Raw genomic sequence first — 19213 nt, 5'->3', positions numbered from 1 at the left:
AGGCACCTCTTACATGATCACTGACATCACTGATAACCTCTGAGCTCCACAATCATCTCCTCAATCAGCTCCTAGAATCTCTCAATTATCCTATGTGGCATCTACCACCTAACAGTGCTTATGGGCACCTAACTGTGCCTCTAGCACACACACATAGAAACCAAGGTGTGCCTGGGGCATACACCTTGAGATATCCCAACACAAGGTTAGTTTGGTTGGTTGGTTAGGTTTAGGTTTGGGTAGAACTAGGTTATGTTAATACTAACTAGGGTTACAAGGAGGGTTAGGTTAGACTAAGCCAGTGTCTGAACTATCTTACCAATCGTTAAGTTAGTAGTCCAAATTGTCCTAGGTGACTTAGGGCCCCCCCCCCCCCAACCCCCCAAAAAAAGGAGGCAAAAAACTCAGAATTCCAGCCTCTTTTAGGGGCTTTCCACAGCCCTATTTGGACTCATTTGGACCCCATTTTTGAAGCTTCTTCGACGACCTTCTTCCGAGCCTCTCCATCGACATTTTCGTGTTTCCCCGCAGTATCTCAAGTGCTCAGACGCAGGATTTTGGTATCTAATTCTCCTTGCCTATATTCAAGCTCCTCTCTCCGAGGCCAATCACCATGGCACCGAAGCGTATCCCTCGGGATGTATCGCATGACACTGATGAGGCTGCTCAGTATGAGCAAGTGCCTGCCATAGTGGTTGCATCCACTGATGGTGCAGATGTTCCTTCCACTCAGCCTCTCTCTCCTGCATTCCGGGAAGTCCACAACGCAGACGCAGTTTTTGGATGTCCTTTCCTCTATGCTCCAAGGTGCTTTCCGCAAGATAGGACAGATAGGACATAGATGATGCATTTATGTGCCACAGAGCATCTTCTTGCAGGATGTCAGGCCATCTTTTGGCTCTCAGCTTTCTGTATCTGTGCAAGCTGAACCGTCTCTTTTGGGCCAACCCGTTGGTGTGCATCCGGCTAGTGCTCCTTTCACCGCACCAACAAGTATGCCATCGGTTTATATGGCAGCCCACACCCCTGGGAGAGAGGTCAGTCCTCTTCTCAGCCCTTTCGTATGCCATCATTCTTTGCGTTCATACACGGCCCTACCTAAGGCCATCAAACTTAAGATGCCCTTCTCCGATTATGTGAACCTCAAGTGTGATGATGCCCGCACTTCTGGAGGCTACACACACAAGAATTATGTAGCTAAGGATATGAAGGACAAACTCACAGTGCATAAGTTTAAAGGGGACACTCACACTCCCAATGAGTTGGAGGAGTGACTCACAAAGCTGGAAGACTATTTCCGCTTCTACCCCAAGTCTAAGGAGGAGCGCATCATTTTTGCAGGTATGCATATGCAAGACTATGACCACACATGGTGGCGATACATAAAGGATTCTCCTCAAAAACCAAGCACTTGGAGGGGTTTCAAAGAATTGAATGTCAATACATTTGTATCTCCACTTGTATTGGATCAATACTTGGCTGAATTTTATGCCTTGACACAGACCAATACGGTCCAAGAGTACTTGCAACGTTTTTGGAGGCTTTCCCTGTTTGTGCAGGATGTATCTAAAAGGGGAAAGCTGCTGCGTTTCATCCATGGGTTAAGTTCTTCTCTCGCTGCAGATGTGAAGGCACATAACCCTCAGACAATTGAGAGGGCAGCTCAGCTTGCAGAAGTATTCGAGCCTAAATATGATGGCAAGCACAGAAATGCCACGGGCAGCTCGCATGCTATGGGGTATGACACTGAGTCGAAGCCTAAGTTTGCTGATTGGACTGACAAGAAATCTGCAGCAGCACCATTTCTTCGCTTTCCTACTGTCTCGGGTAGTAAGATGCCGTATGCCAAACCTTACAGGTATCCTGATGCCAAGCCTGGAGGCAAGCCCACTACTGGAAATGAGCAGGCTGAGATAAAACAGCATACACGGGCAATAATGGACAGCAGAAAGAAGGCCAACTTATGTTTTAAATGTGGCGAGAAATGGACTCCTGAGCACAGAAATGTGTGCAAGATGCGCAACAATGGTACTGCCAAGCTCAGCATGATCATTGACCTCTCAGATGACGAGGAATTGTTTGATGCCCTAGGTTCTTTGGATACGTGTCAAGATGAGATGGCAAATACACATGATGCAAATGAGACTCCTGACACTAGAGCCACGAAGGGCACCGACTTTCCTTTTGACCCTGGTGGTGCTACTGCGCATGACACTCATGCTTCGCATTCGTATGAGATTCTACCCACTAGTGGCATGAGAGGCTGTAGGCCAACACTCTTTTCTGTGGAGCATCAAGATGCGGTACCTTTTTATGCACGTGAAGATGTAGGTGGTAATGCTCCCATGAACGAGGATGAGGTTTATTGGGATGCCCAGCCAACACTTTATACTATTTCCATGCATGCGGATGCCAAAAATGCTGATACTATCAGATTTACAGAGATGATTGAGAGAGACGGACAAAGAGCTAGGGCATGGAGGAGGCGTTGAGAGAGAACGAGAGCTTGAGAGAGATGGGGGGGTAGGGGGTCTTTATATAGTTTATGTCTGACAAATAGCATTCAATGAGTATTTAATGCAAGAATAGGTCTAAGGGTGAAGATGCCATTTTTTGTAATTTCAGCTATACCCCCCCACCTCCAAAAAATAAGCATCTTGGCTCTTGGCATAGCAATCGCAATTATGCAACAATTAGAAACTGTAGGTGATTCGTGTGAAAGACAAGCAAGCCCGTAGAAAAACATGAAAACTAGTAGAAATTATATAAAAATTTTGCCAAACAAATACAGTCATTCAGTCACTCAAATTGATCGGAAAACCCCATTTGAGCACATCTATGGGGTTATATTTTGGAAAATCTTGCATATATAGTATTAAATATTACATGTATTTTATGAGAGTAATATATAAGTCCAAGTTATTACTTATTTCTTTAGAAACATATCCATAAATATCTTATTATTTATGCTATTAAAACACTAGAAAATCTCTTGTCTTATTAATATAAATGTGTTTAATAAGTAATTATATGTGTATAATATTATTACATTGAGAGGGATTATGAGGGATGTTTCTTAAAGGTATTATTTTTCAACACTTTTTTTAGGTAATAACAAGGGTAGAAAGGATGTCTATGAATAAGAAAATTTATGTTATGTAAAATAATTGAATAAGTGACAATTCTATATATCTTTATGATAAAGGGATCTAGTTTTAGTGAAAATAAAAGTGTAAAAAACATGTTTCCTGAAGAAATACAATTTTTTTTATCTCTTGAAAGACACGCTCGGATAAACTTGCTCATAGATTCTTGATATAAAATTGACGCATCCCAACGACCCACCTTTCTTTATAATAAAACTCGAATCAGAGATGCTTGGCCCTCTTCTGACACATCTGCTCTTCACCCGTGGTATCACATGGCCAGATTCTACACTCATGCATCACTTCTACCAAGAAAGAGGAAACAAGGACAGGGACAGCATGAAGCAAGATCTGCGAGCAGGTTCCATGGACCAACAGCCTCAACATGTCAATACATGTGCTACCTCAGCTATCTGTACACATACCACCACATCTAGCATATGGATAGCTCATATCTCCCCCATTCTCCTAGGTTTTCTAGCCCGAGGGGTCTACATCAATGCATAAAGGAGGCTTGCAGTTGCCAGGCTCCCAAGAGGATCTTGTCATAGGCAAGAGAAGACTAGGGCTAATGAAGCTGTTGCCCACAATAGACATGGGATCATTGGAGCTATATATCACAAATAAGCTCGGGAGACAGGACATGCCAACGGTAATCACGACGATATTATTGATGCTTATTTTGACATTATGTTTTCAACCTTCAACAGTAATACCATGAAAAAGCCCCCTTTCAGGGGAAAAAAAATACCAATCAGTCCACCAGCTCTACATTCTCTGACATAATAACATGCATCCACAAACATACGTTTGTATACCTCTATCTCCATAATATCAGTTGACGATGGCACATGTCAGCAAGCCTGATTTTCAACTGCACCACACTTGAGCAGAGTTATACTAGTGAGGGGGAAAAGCTTTTAGTCTCTCTCCGCTGGCTTTTCATGAATAGTACTGTACTCCTCGTAGACTGCTTTGGTCTTTCGAAAACTCTGATAAACTTTTCTTCATTTCTTTCTCCCCCCTTCTAGTTTAGGCCCCCCCTTTCAAATCTCTGCCTTGCCCTTCTCTACCAGTAGCCCAAAAATTGTCACATCATGCTCACATATTAGCAAACATATAGAGAGAAAACACCTCCCAAAAATTTTCAATCCAACACTCACATATTAGCAAGTTTTATAAAGGAAAACATAAAAAATCACACTGCCTCAAACGCCTTTACATCCTTTCTTTTTTTTTTTTTAGCTCCACAATCTACCACTAAACCTCAACAATGCAAGCCCTCTTGGGAACCTTTGGCATAGTAAAATTAAGAAAAAGCACACTGGACATTACCTCATCACAATGGTCCTTTTCAACCACACCAACAGTGACTCCTGAGTGGCGAGCTCCAACTAACATGAAAGCCGCAATCCATATTAGCTTCTCCAACAATGATTTTTGAAAATCTTTAGCATCAAGCACCTACACCAAATACATCATGTTCAGGGTGGCCCACTACAGTCTACATCTATCAAGACTACTATCAATAAGAAAATGAAAACAAAGAGACAGCCACAAAAGCAAAACAATAAGGGCTCGCAAAGTATTATTTCTAGAGCTCTCAAGTGAATACTGCTTTGCCTATGATGAGATCCATCAGAAATATCATTGTGTCTTTCATAGTGGATTTCATTATCAGCATTATTCAATAGATAGTAGACCATTTGTGCAAATTTTATATACATTAGATATGCCATTCTAGAAGACTGCAGCAGACCAGCAGCCCATCCAGTCCTTCAGCTAGTCTACTCTACATCATTCTTACAGTTCAGATAGTATTAAGCAGGAGAGAGAGAGAGTTAGGCTATCTCCCTGTTACACAAGAAGCCTCGTTCTCCTTATGGCTTACCTTTGTAGGGAGCTGGAAATTCTTCTTTAGGTTCATGCTTTCTTGGATGTCATGCTCCTCTTTGCTCACCAAAATCTTCCTATTAGTTTGATTGTAGAGCCACAATACCTTTGACTCCACAATAAATGCAATTAAAATACACTCTTGACCCATTGCATAGAGCTCTTTCTTGAAACCATTTAGAACACGCATAGAACACTTGGAACAAAAAACTCTTAAAAGTTTTGACAAAGGGAGGCTTTGTGTGAGATCTTTCCTTTTACTACCTTTTGCGAGATCTAAATGAGCGTGTCCGCTGCAATTTGTAAAGCTTCTACCAAAAAACGATTGAAAATCCTTTGTTCTTGAGCTTTACCATCTCCATTCTTCCACTTTGCTACCTCATTCTATGACCAGTAAGAGCTTTCATCAAGTGACGGGGCACATCCACATAGAAGCCCTCTCTTACTATGAGATGCCACACTTTAACACCCTCTCTACAGCTCATAGTGAGCACTTACTCTGAAGATGCAACCATGGACCCTCCAACAGCTTCTTCGAACCACAATGCAACTTGAACAGCAAATGAGACGTCCACAGTTGTGATGTCCCATGCCAGCCTGCACTAAGTTCTTAGTGGGATATAATGAAATGTGGTACCCACCACAACCTGTATCCTCCAATGAACACATCATGACGGGAACCTCAAATAACAAACTCCGTGACACACCGTGTCCATGGTCTCTACGACGTCAAGCAATGAACACCAAACTCATCTGGCCCATAGCTTCACAGCCCTGCTTTGCCTGCCAAACTTTCAATCAGCCTGGACTCCCTGCCACATGCCCTCTCTAGTTGTGACCCGTGGGGGCCCAGAACTAGTGCTAGAAGGCTGGGGTAATCTGGAGATCCTTGGCAACGGCTGCCTTGAACCACCAAACTGGGAAGAAGAGCCCCACTCCGAGTCCTGTCCTTAGCTTTGCCATTGGAACGACAATCTCTGGTAAGATGCCCTCTCTTACTGCCTTTATAGCACTTGCTCCGCTTTTGCTTATTTACTGTCAAAAGTGCTTCACCTCCACCTAGAATGACCCTGAGCTTTCCTAGGAGACAAGAACTGATGCCTCAAGGAGAAGGGAGCTTAGAACATCAAATTCAAGCTGTCTCGTGGTGACCCGGCACCTCAACGCTTGAGCAACCATGTCATAATCTTCACGAAGCTTGATGAGAATGAGCGACGCCAACTGACTAGTCGTGAGGGTTGCACCCATGGCTTGCAACTGGTCGTGGAGAACGTTTGCATGTATCCAGAAAGTACTCCCTTTGGGGAACTCCACATTGTACAGTTGTCCCTACAAAGTGATAGCACGCATCGCCGAATCCCTGGCATAGAGATCCTCTAGCTTAGACCATACCTCAGATGTGTCATGACAAGAGAAATGATTATTTAGTTAATTAATAGTCATTAGAACTTTATTATTGTTAGGCGCCAATTTGATGGTGCGGTTATATGTTTGTATTTATGATCGATCAAGCGGTGTAAATAGTACCGCCAAAACTATGTAACATTGGCCAATGATTAGTAATAAAGATGTGCACACACGAGTCTAGGTCCTAGGGGCAATAGGAAAGGGAAAGGGTGCATTAGAGTGCATTGAATGGTAGGTGCATGGGTCATAGGCTAAGGGTAGGTGTAAATGGGAAGATGGAACTTGAGTGATCTCAAGGGACATTAATGAAAGGGTATCACCCTTTCATTGTGAATCTCACGTAGCATTCTTTCTACCACATTGCATTCATCCGTCATCTCTCTCCCACCTTGCATGTAGGTCGAAAAAGAAACAAGTACTCTCACGAGGGCGCTCTTCCCCATTGGAGGGCCAATCGGCATTCAAATTCTGCATGCATTGCACACATTTGCATTTTCGAAAAGCGTGGATCTTCACATTTGGTATCAGAGCGGCGACGATCCACGAGCGGGACGAGAAGAGGGCGACAGTTGTGAACGACGGAAGTCGCAAGAGACGTTGGCGGAAAAGGATCACGATCGACCGATCTCGAGGTTCTGAGACAAGGGAGTTTTCCTGAAAAATTTTGGCCTTCAACGGCGAACGGCGAACGGGGTGTTCTGTTTTGCCCCCCCCCCTCCCCAATGTGAATGTACCCTTAAACCGTGAGAAAAAGGGATTCCCGTTCTACCCAACCGGAAGTCGGATCGGAATAAGATTTTAAGGGACTGATCCACCCATCAAGTAACCCCTATAACGGTATCTAGAGCTCCAATCCGCTCAAAACAAGTAGCCCAAACGGAGCGTACCAGTTTACAGCAGAAATACAAGAAGAAAAGCTTCAAAGAGAAGGGAAAGGAGGTCATTTTAAGTGTTTTCTCAACACAAACGAAGCGGGAGTCGGATAAGTACCACCACCTCTACAACACTTGAAGTTTGTTGTAAAATAAACCTTCTTTTTTGAAATTACAGCAAGACATTTTCTCTCTTGTATTAATAAAAGGAAAGAATGGAAGGGGAAGGGACATATAACAATGAACTTATTCCTTTTCCTCCATTACCCCAAGGAGAGAGAGAAAGAACACCTTCACCCCCTCTTGAAGAGGAAGGATTAGGTGAGAGTTATACACATCTTGAGTATGATAACAGATTTACAGCAGTCTCTCCTTCAAGAACCTACTGATAGGGAGTTCTCCTTTCGTAATGAAAGAAGAAATGAGACCAGCCAAGAACAAGGTGATGAGTTCACACCTTTAACTCAAAACCCAATACACATGGATTCTAATCCAAGTGCAAGAGGAAGAGAGGAGACTCCTGTTGATAAGCTGGTTTTCCAGCTTAGCAATATGATTGAGCAGTCCATTATGACAAGATTAGGGACTAAGAGGACTTTAAACTTCGGGGATGAAGAGTTGAGTAACCCTTCTAAGAGGTCCAAATTCCAACCGCGAGAGAGAATTGAGTTCCCCAAATATGATGGGGCAAGGGAGGCTGACAAAATCCTCAATTGGATTCGTCATTTTGAGCTATACTTTGCCCATCAAGACAAGACCGAGCAAGAGAAGCTTGCTCTTGCCACATTGCATCTGCAGAAGGATGCTCTAATGTGGTGGTCCTTGTCACAAACAGGAAAAGAGCCTATTCATGCATGGGCTAAATTTGTGGAGCAACTAAAAACCACTTTCATGCCACCGAGGCATGAAGAGAACCTAACCTTTTGTTGGGAGAGGTTTAGGCAGTTCGATAATGAGAGTAATGCAGATTTTACAGCCAGATTTTGGAAACTCTCTCTAGAGTTACCCGAAAAGACTGAGGAAGATAGGAGAAAGAAGTATTTAGCAACTTTAAGCCCAAAAGTAAGGTACGAGGTTGAAATGTTTAACCCGACCACGCTTAAGGACCTCACTAAGCTGGCTGAAATAGCCGAGAGAAAATTGAATCCTCGTAAACCCTTCAATAAGGAGTATGGGTCATCATCTAAGACCAATAATATACCCACTTTTAGGAAACCAAACCGGTTTAAGAATAATAAAGGGAAGGGTAAAGCTCTTGTAAGGAATGTGAATAGCCAATCACATCCTGGATGGGTGCCATTTCCTTCTATGACTGACGAAGAGAAGAGGAAGTTGATTAAGGAAGGAAAATGTTTCGGTTGTAAGAAACATAAGCCAGGGCACGTATGGCATAAGTGTCCCGTTCTCTTGGCTAAGATTGCCAAGACGAATTCAGTAAAAGGGAAAGCCAAGGCATCCAAGCAGGAGGGAGAGGCTTCTACCTTGTCACCCTCGAAATCTACTGTGACTATTGAGCCAATAGTGAATGCTGTCCATTCAGCCAATACCTTTGGGCCTCATGATCTTTTTAAGGTGTATGGATTCGTGAATGGACAGAGAATAGTGGTTCTCCTAGATGATGGATGTAATTATGACTTAGTAAGTGATAGATTGGCAAAATTACTCCATCTTAAACCAGAACCTATAAAAAACATGTCGCTTTCAGGAGCTTTTAGGGGACACAATGAAGAAGACACATCCGTAGTACGAAATATTCCTTTTCGTATACAAAAATATAGAGATCGAAGGGATTTTCTAGTAGCCCCTTTACAAGACGTTGACATGATACTAGGTAAACCATGGCGGTATGATTTTAACCCTGCTATTCATCCTCATACTCATTATTGTTGCTTTGTACATAAGGATGAAAACATAAGGATCGTAGGGGATCAGGACGTGTATACAATTCCATTGATTACTCCTACCCAAGCCAAAAGATTGGTAAAAAGAGGGGTAGATTGTAATCTTGTGTATATACGGGATTCACGAGATCTTCATATCTCAAAAGAAGATCGGAAGAGAAATGAGTTCCTTAGAGCTTATGAGGATCGATTTTCAAGAGATGACTCATTCGAATTGCCCATGGAGAGAGAAGATGATCATGCCATAGACTTAGAGCCAGGAGCTTCCCCTCCATGTAGAGCCCCATATAGGATGAACAGGATAGAAATGGAGGAGGTAGAAAAACAAATTGAAGATCTGTTGCAAAAAGGCCTGATTCGACCAAGCAGTTCTCCATTTGGAGCACCTGTATTATTGGTTAAGAAGAAGGATGAATCATATCGTATGTGTATAGATTACCGTGCTTTGAATAAACTTACGATTAAGAACCGGTATCCGATTCCAAGAGTGGATGATTTATTGGATATGCTTAAAGGTGCTAAAGTTTTTAGCAAATTGGATTTGAAATCTGGTTATCATCAACTTCGTATGAAAGCTGGGCATGAACATAAGACAGCTTTTCGCACTCTCACTGGACATTATGAGTTTTTGGTCATGCCTTTTGGCCTAACTAATGCTCCAGCCACTTTTAGTAGGCTGATGAGAAGGGTTTTGCGACCCTACTTGGGAAAATTTGTCATAGTCTTTTTTGATGACATTTTAGTGTTCAGCCAAAATGAGGAAGAGCATAAGGATCACCTTGCTAAGGTGATGGAGCTCCTAAGGAAGGATCGATTGTTCCTAAATATCAAGAAGAGTGAGTTCTTCAAGACAGAAATAGAGTATTTGGGACACATTGTGTCTGCCGAGGGAATTCGGGTTGACCCTAAAAAGGTCAAGGCCATAATTGAATGGCCAATACCCAAAAACTTACATGAGCTGAGATCCTTCCTAGGGATGTGTAGTTATTATCGCAGATTCATTAAGAATTTTGCACGTCTTGCTTCCCCACTAACAGATTTGTTGAAGAAGCATTCCTTGTATGAGTGGGGAGAGGTTCACCAAGTAGCTTTTGAGGAGCTTAAGAGAACATTAGTGACTGCACCAGTGTTAACACTTCCGGACATGGACAAAGAGTTCTTTGTTGTATGTACGAATGCTAGTGGTACCTCGATTGGGGCAGTGTTGATGCAAGGAGGGCATCCCATTGCTTATGAGAGTAGAAAACTTCAAGGGGCTGAATTGAAATATATCACGTATGAGAAGGAGTTATTGGCAGTCATTCATGCTCTAAAGTTATGGAAGCATTATTTATATGGTTCTGCTTTCAAGATTAAGACTGACCATCAAAGTATCAAGCACTTGTTCTCTCAACCCATTGTCTCTTCAAGACAAATCAAATGGGCTGAATATATTCAATCTTTTGGGCAACCAAATATCGAATATCAGCCGGGAAAGGAGAATTTAGTAGCTGATGCTTTGAGTAGACGGCCCCAAGTTAATCACGTTTCTGTGATTAAGGAGAAATCATTAGGAGCAATGGTTGAAGCTTATCCTTTAGATGAGGACTTCGCTGACATTTATGGGAAGATTCAACGTAATGAGGTTGGGGATTTAGAGGCTTATTCCATCGTGGATGGATACTTATTTTTGGGACGTGCCATATGTGTACCCAAAACATTTCGGTATCTAGTCATGAGTGAGTTACATGCGAGTCCATATTCTGGACATAGAGGTATTAGAGGAACCATTGACAATATTGAGAGATACTTCCATTGGCCTAAACTTCGCAAAGAAGTTTCGACCTTTGTTCAACAATGTGACGTATGTCAGCGCATTAAATCTGACACAAGTAAGACTGCTGGTCTTTTGCAGCCTTTGCCTATTCCTTCGGAAAGGTGGGAACACATTACAATGGATTTTGTGTCTGGTTTCCCCAAGGTTGGTCAGTTTGAGCAGATTTTCACTATTATAGATAGGCTGAGTAAACAAGCTCATTTTATTCCCTGTAAAAAAGAGTTGTCTGCTCCTGAAACAGCAAGGTTATTCATTAGGGAAATCTTCAGGTTACATGGGTTACCAAAATCCATTGTATCCGATAATGATGGCCGTTTCATTAGCAACTTTTGGACAGCTCTATTAGAGAATCTCGGAACCAAACTGAAATTTACTACAGCCTTCCATCCTCAAGGAGATGGACAAAGTGAGAATGCCAATCAAACCATAATTACTTTACTTCGAGCTTATGTCCATGACCAACCTAGAAGGTGGCCAGAGTTCTTACCCATGTTAGAGTTTGCTTATAATAACACTGTACATACTTCCACCAAGAAAGCCCCATTTGAAATCATCTATGGGCAATGTTTACCCACTCCAATAACACACTTGGGGGAGCGAATTTTTGCTGCTGACCAGTTTGCTGAGGATATGTCACAGGTTATTGAGCAGGTAAAAGAACATATTAAGAAGGCCCAGGTTCAACAATCCAAGGCAGCCAATAAAAAAAGAAAAGAAGTTTATTACAAGGAGGATGATTGGGTTTTATTGAAGATTGATAAAAGAAGAATCAAGTCAGTGAGAGGAAGTACCAAACATGTCAAGCTAGCACCGAAGTTTTATGGTCCATTTCAGATTTCAGCAGCTTTATATCCAGAAGAAGGATCCAGAGCGTATGAGCTGAAGTTACCAGCCCACTGGCGTATGAAGAACATCTTTCATGTGAGCAATTTGAAGAGATACCATGGCGATACTTCTGCGTTTTTGGATACTCAGCAGCAAGAAGAACCTGAACTTGAAGATGGGACTGAAGTTCTTACTCCGGAACAAATCGTATACCATAAAGAGAAGAGTACTCGTTGGAAAGAAGAGATATATGTATTTACTGAAGTTTAAAAACCAGCCAGCTAGTGATGCACAATGGATGGAAGAAGAGTTCTTTACAGATTTTCCACAGATACTCGCAGATTACAAAGAGGCGATGCAATGGCAGAAGTAACAAGAGAAAGTGCACATAAGAGGAAGAGACAAGCAATAATCCAGAAGAGGACTTCTGCTCATTCAAGCAGGAGGGAGTGTCATGACAAGAGAAATGATTATTTAGTTAATTAATAGTCATTAGAACTTTATTATTCTTAGGCGCCAATTTGATGGTGCGGTTATATGTTTAATGTAACATTGGCCAATGATTAGTAATAAAGATGTGCACACACGAGTCTAGGTCCTAGGGGCAATAGGAAAGGGAAAGGGTGCATTAGAGTGCATTGAATGGTAGGTGCATGGGTCATAGGCTAAGGGTAGGTGTAAATGGGAAGATGGAACTTGAGTGATCTCAAGGGACATTAATGAAAGGGTATCACCCTTTCATTGTGAATCTCACGTAGCATTCTTTCTACCACGTTGCATTCATCCGTCATCTCTCTCCCACCTTGCATGTAGGTCGAAAAAGAAACAAGTACTCTCACGAGGGCGCTCTTCCCCATTGGAGGGCCAATCGGCATTCAAATTCTGCATGCATTGCACACATTTGCATTTTCGAAAAGCGTGGATCTTCACAAGATGCACTCTCCAGGGCCTGGACAGTCGAAGAATCCTCCTTGGTGATTGTCTTGACCAAAGCTGAATGTGTCTTTGAGTCCCGATCCTCCCGATCCTTTAGCTCCTCCTGAAATTCATCCTCCCGATCGAACTCCCAGTGGATAAAGCTCTTGGGATGCTCAGGCCTCCATTCGTAGCCCTGAACAAGCTCCCACAAGCCCTTATGGATGAACCATATCCTCATGTTGAGCTTCCACTTCGAGCTGGTTGAGCTTATCCTCCTTACTCGTACACAAGGTTCCCATGAAGCTATTCCAATCCTCGCACCCTGCAGCTGATTCCCAAGCCACGTGCTGCCAACCCCTTTTCCCATGAAGCTATTCCAATCCTCGCACCCTGCAGATGATTCCCAAGCCACCTTGCTGCCAACCCCTTTTCCTATCCACGCCGTGTGCTGGCCATCAGACTGACCAGCCAAGTCGGCAGACCCGACCCTTCCCTGGCTAGGTTGGGTTCGGGTTGGGTTGACTTGACCCTCTGCAAATGATCCCCAAGCCACCTTGCTGCCAACCCCTTTTCCTATCCACGCCGTGTGCTGGCTATCAGATCGACCAGCAAAGTCGGCGGACCCGACCCTTCCCTGGCTAGGTTGGGTTCGGGTTGGGTTGACTTGACCCTTTGGGTCGGTTGACCCACCCTGGTTGGGGCCTAGTTTGGCACCCAACCCAGCTTAAACACTCGCCTAAACTAGCCTATCCACGCCTACCTAACCTATCCTCTCCGAGGGAACAAGGCACACCCACATAGAAGCCCCCTCTCACTATGAGATGCCATACTTTAACAACTTGTTGGCGAGTGATTATTGGATCTATCACCTTTTAAACATCATCTTCTGACCCACCTTTTGCAACTGCTTTTTTGTCCTTACCTAAAATGTGTACACCTTGATGATCAAACTCTACCTTCATTCCATTCCTAGTGATGGCATGAATGGAAAGTAGCTTCTTGCAAAGCTTTGAAACAAGAACATCAAACAATATCTTTGTCTCATCTTCACCCAAGATGACTAGCCAATTCCCGATGCACTCCAATAGCCACTTACAGTTGTTCCCACTATAACAGAGAGATCTTGGATCCATTGGCCTAAGAAAGGTGTATCACTACGTCCCGTTTGTTGTATGCTTGATGACATTACTATCTCCATACTTTGCATCCATTAAAACACTCACTTCAACAAATTTTTCCCTGATGGTGATCGAAAGCTTGACAATGACGATGTTGCTATAGGTCATGACTTGATCCTTGCCGTCTTTCTTAGAAGCATTTGACGTTCTTCTTCTTCTTCTTTGAATCAAACGATTCCTTGATTCATAGTCCTACTTCTCTAAAGAACCGAGCTTTTTCTTGCACTTTCAGTTTGACTAGGCATTGAAAACCTTCTCGATGTTACGAGCTTTTTCTTGCACTTTCGGTTTGACTAGGCATTGAAAACCTTCTCGATGTTACCAATGTTGTGTGTGGCTCTTCCTGTCATGGCCGCAACTCTTCAAACATGTATTCAGATCTGGTTGCTCATTGATAGAGGCTAAAGGATCCCTTCACACCTTCATCTTTCTCAACCCTCCACTTCTTTCCCCTCACCCATCTTGAGAGAGTAAAGCTGGTTCTAGAGGTTCGAGATCCTATATATACCTTTGTAAGACTTGAATATATCCAATCATACAAATTCAAGATCCTAGGAGAATTGTATGCCGCATAGCAACCCTTGGGAGCCATCTTGATCGAAGGAATAGCTTTATGGTTGGAGGTCTAAATCACTAACACATATGCGTGTGTGACCTTCTCTTGCCACACGTACAATGCCAATAGATCTGCAAGTGTAGCTCACCAGCCTCTCCCCAATACCCATGGCTTCACATTATCACCTTCTATAATCTCCATGACATCAAGAGACTCTTGGCCTTAACCTTCCACGAGGGGTAGTTAGGTCCACCAAGGTTACACTCCCCAAGTTTAGGATGCGTAAAGTACTTTGTTAACGCCATCTCAATTCCTTTCCTTGCTGAAATTTAGAAATCTGACTAAGACTATTGATGTTTAAAAGACAATACATTGAAGTTATTTAACTCTATGTGAGAGACCCATGGGACTGCTGCACACTTTGCTACCGGTCTTTGACAGCTAGTAACGTTTACAATAGATACCACTTCAAATTGAGACCGCCCAAGGCACCACCACGAAAATTGCTACATCCTGTAAACGTTGCGCCAAAGGGAGCCATCACTCACCGCAACAGCCACTCATGCAATGCACAAGCAAAGTCAAAATCAAATGCACTTACCATGCACAGTCCCTACATCATGGTTGCATTAAGCCACAAGAGCCATGTGTGGAGGTTCCTCAAGCCCCACCACCTAGCCACTTGTAGCCTCAACCCGCCCTGAATGGATCTTGGGGAGGATGACCTTAGGGTTCACACCTCCATACTGTATTCAAGCCACATTGCTCATTCTTTGTATATGGGAATACAATATTGACGATTTCCACGTGTCTCCCTTCTATCATGTCCAACATTTGGGCCATTCGGGCCAATGTCCCAAAGCCTTCACCAAAGATTACATGTTCAACGCATAGGAAGGCTTAGGGCTTCCAGATATTAGTATGTGAAATAATTCTTTGTTGAGATAGTTGATGCCTTGGATATTTGATTGCAATGCTCCATGGGTGGGGATCACCAAGTGGTTTATTGGTAGGGCAAGGGCAAAGGAGTAGCGGATAAGAGTACGATTTAAAGCAAGGAAGATACCAACCTATATATGGGTTGAAGTCGTAGGTATAGCAACATAGCTGCATATTTTTTGGAGTCCTAGAAGATATAAGACAATATGTACGTTACATAAATATCCATCTCCATTTATCATTTGTAATTGTACTATCTCCATACATTTGATTTGATCTACCTAATCCAACATGATCATCAATGTTGCTCTTCTGTAGCTATGAGAAACACTCTTTATAGAAGTAAAATGGCTAAATAAATGTTTTGACTCATCCACATATGTAGATTTATCTAATGAGGCTTTTCAATGATCCTGATATGTCGCGATATTTATATAGTCTTTTCCATTTGATTTATACCTAGATGAATCAAGGAAAATTCCCAAACTCATCCTCTAAAAACACATATACCTTTGTAAGACTAGAATTAGTCCATCCTCTAAAAACACAACGTAGTGCAGTTTCAATCTCACGATAGTCACTCATAAGATTGAAAACCATAAACTCCACCACGCATAGCAAGGACTAGCTACTATGACATCCCCACTGACGTCATCAGCGCCCAATAGTGGGTGTAGACCATAGTATAAAAATGTGCTCTCACACATACAAATCCACACACCCACATACTTGAGCATCCATTTTTAGTTGCATACTCTACCGTGATTATGCTGCCATCTGAAATTGTCATTTTGTTTAGGTTTGAGACTACATCAGGGGTTTTTTTTTCCTACTTTTAACCATTAAGGCTAAATAATCCCAACTACTAACTTCTTCTACTCTTTCAGTTTCCTCATTGATGATACAACCATGAAGCTACGTGAGGCAGCCTTCTCTACCGATATAACACCTTTCTTTCCAAGCATGGTCAATTAGGCCGAACTAGCAAGATCCTACTTAGATGCAAATGAAAAAGTCAACAAAGTAATGATATTAGGGTCAAGCAATAAGGCTCTCTTTCCCCCTAGATTTTGGCTTGTTTATCAATGAACTAGATCAATGGTAAGGTTACATAATGGAGGAGGAACCCAAACATCTGGTCTATAATTCTTTTGCAATTTTACATAGATGATGTTCTTCTTTCAGTGCAAGCAAAGCAACCATACCCCCTTGTTCAGCTCATTGTTTCAAGAGGCTATGCAAATCTCTAGGTGTTGTGTACAGCTTTGAATGTTGATCCATTTTTTATGTGCTTGATGCAGGCAAGCCACAGACCCAATCTCCTCTCCCTACACAATTGTGTCAACAGGCCCTTGCGCACAATGTTTATCCTCTATGTCCATTTTTTTTGTGCTTAATGCAAGCGAGAAAAGTATAGTGTTCATCCCCTATTTCTTTTTTTTTGTGGTGGAATCCTCCATGTCACATCTTGCATATTTTCTCCTCTAACGCACTTCCCACTTGGCATACAAGTCTCGAAGCCTTGGAGCAAGCCAACCTTTGCGGGGTTGGTTCTCCAGCACCGAGGCTCGTAATGTCTAAAACCGTTACTAAATCTCCAGATTTGGTAAAAGCAACATAGCGATTATGACCACTTATGGTGAAGCTAGAAATCTCTCTCTCTCTCTCTCTCTCTCTCTCTCTCTCTCTCTCTGTGTCTGTGTACCAATATGAAGCTCGCCACCAATTGAGTACTTTCGTGGTCTCTGACACAACCCCCCTGAAGACGCTATGCCTTGAGAACTGACGACGCTTCAAAGCTCAGAGGATTGACTGAGACACGTCCAAGGACTCTCTCCTTGGGCTTTTCGAAGGACCGATCCAAGAACATGCCCAAACTCATCCTCTAAAAACACAACACCGTGTGCAATTTCAACCTCATCACAGTCACCCACAAGATTGAAAATCATAAATTCCATCACATATAGCAAGGACTAGCTACTATGACATCCCCACCTACGTCATCATAGCCCAATGGTGGGTGCAGACCATAGTATAAACATATGCTTTCACACATACATATCCACACAACTACACACATTTGGGCATCCATTTATACAAGGGTCTTCGTACTAAATTTCTATCAGCACTATGAAGCGCAGACTCAGCAGTGAGAAAGGCTAGTACTAGAGGAGAACGCTAATTTTCTATCAGCACTCTAAAGGTGAAGGGCAGACTCAGCAATGAGAAAGGCTAGTACTAGAGGAGAAGGCTAATCAAAAGGGAGTCCAATTCTTTTCATTCAAGCTACAATTGCTTGTGAAATATACAATATTATTTAGTCTATCCATGGGCCTATTTGATCATGTGAAGTGAAACTCATTATGCATCTTAAATGCCTCGTGAAGATGGGGATTTTCTATTCGGGCTTTGGTATGTAGAAAGCCATCCACTACTATGGATTTTCCCATATCTTGTTGAGGTTACGTCTCATCACTAGCCCCTAATATATTACCTTGTTTTTGTTGAGACGATTCAAGACAAGTACTCCCCAATACTTCATCCATGTCCTTATTTTGTAGCAACGTTTGTATCTCATTGCTTCCATTGCTTTAAGCAAGAGTTGTAAACTACTCGGTGCTTTCTATCAATTCAAACAACGGATTTTGCAGAGGCATTTGAATGAGATGATTGCGAGTTGCCAAACACATATACTTGAACTTAAGAGTTTGCAATCAAGCTGGAATTAAGACTTATAGAGCTTAAACACAAAGTGACATCATTGGAGAATGCAATATGATTGAGGGGCCAAGACGGCCCCCCCCCCTTATCCAGGCTCACTTTATTCTTGAAAATGGAGATACAAGACCAAGGTGCAATGCACCTTCCAAACTGATGAACTCAGTGAAAACCTAGGACCTAGATACAAGACTCAAGAGCATATGTACAAGGTAGACAACAAAAAGGAGGACTCCAAGCTCAGGTTTCAGCTCTTGGCTTGCCCAATCCACAAGGAAGAAGCCTGCAACAATCACCACTTACATCCAACATTAGAGACAAACACTAGTTTCTAGAAAGATAGTAGAAACAACATGAAATAGTGCTGTAAATGAGATAAACTTGACAGTACAGGCTCCCTTCGTGACTTGGCCCTTTTGTAGATGAAGTCCTTGATGCCTCTGAAGCTACCTTGGGTGAGGAGAGTGTGGAAATGGGGCTGGAATGAGAACAGCTTAGAAAAACAGCCTGTAGGCTAGAGAGAGAAAGCTTTTATGGAGTGATAGCTGTAGAGAGAGAGTGCCTATGCTGATCCCAAGGGAGGAGATGTAAGAGAGGAGCTGCTGCTGTTCCAGAGGTGCACAGAGAGGCAGATTTCTGCAAGGGAAATGGGCTGGAACAGTAGAGAGAGAAATTCTGCAGTAGAGAGAGAAAGACTGCAGCAGGAGAGAGAAAGGGGCTGTGGCTGCTCTAGGCTAGGTGAAGGAGAGAGGATGCTGCTGCTGTTCCAGAAGAGCTGAGAGGGGGCAGATTTCTGGAGAGGAGGGGCTGGAACTGTAGAGAGAGAATGTGCTGTTGTAGAGAGAGAAAGTGCTGCTGAGGTGAGAGAATGGCCTGTGGAGAAGCTGGCTGCACCCAAGGAGCTGGAGAGGTTCTGCTGCATCATCTAAAAGGAGGGAGAAGAAAAGTGACGAAATTTTCATGTGTGGAATGAAGGGGAGAGGTCTTCTTTTATAGGCTCAGCCCCCCTCCTAGGCCTAGAGTGGAAGGTGGACACTTGTCCCA

The 19213-nt window shown here is 42.8% G+C and overlaps 1 protein-coding gene across 5 annotated transcripts in view; it reads right to left on the bottom strand.

The window, feature by feature from the left end:
• Positions 1 to 19213, bottom strand: part of LOC147882918 (nuclear protein) — a 57632-nt gene that overhangs the window by 36252 nt on the left and 2167 nt on the right. For all 5 annotated transcript variants that reach the window (XM_087400779.1, XM_087400778.1, XM_087400777.1 and 2 more), the window contains exon 3: positions 4482 to 4610. In XM_087400779.1, the coding sequence (XP_087256905.1) occupies positions 4482 to 4610 (129 nt within the window). The remainder of the gene's footprint in view (positions 1 to 4481; positions 4611 to 19213) is intronic.

Source organism: Dipteris shenzhenensis, chromosome 29 (genome assembly GCF_047967505.1).
Source record: "Dipteris shenzhenensis isolate YYH24624 ecotype China chromosome 29, Dip_SZ_1.0, whole genome shotgun sequence".
Lineage (NCBI taxonomy): Eukaryota > Viridiplantae > Streptophyta > Polypodiopsida > Gleicheniales > Dipteridaceae > Dipteris > Dipteris shenzhenensis.
This window is presented reverse-complemented; position numbering and strand designations above follow the sequence as displayed.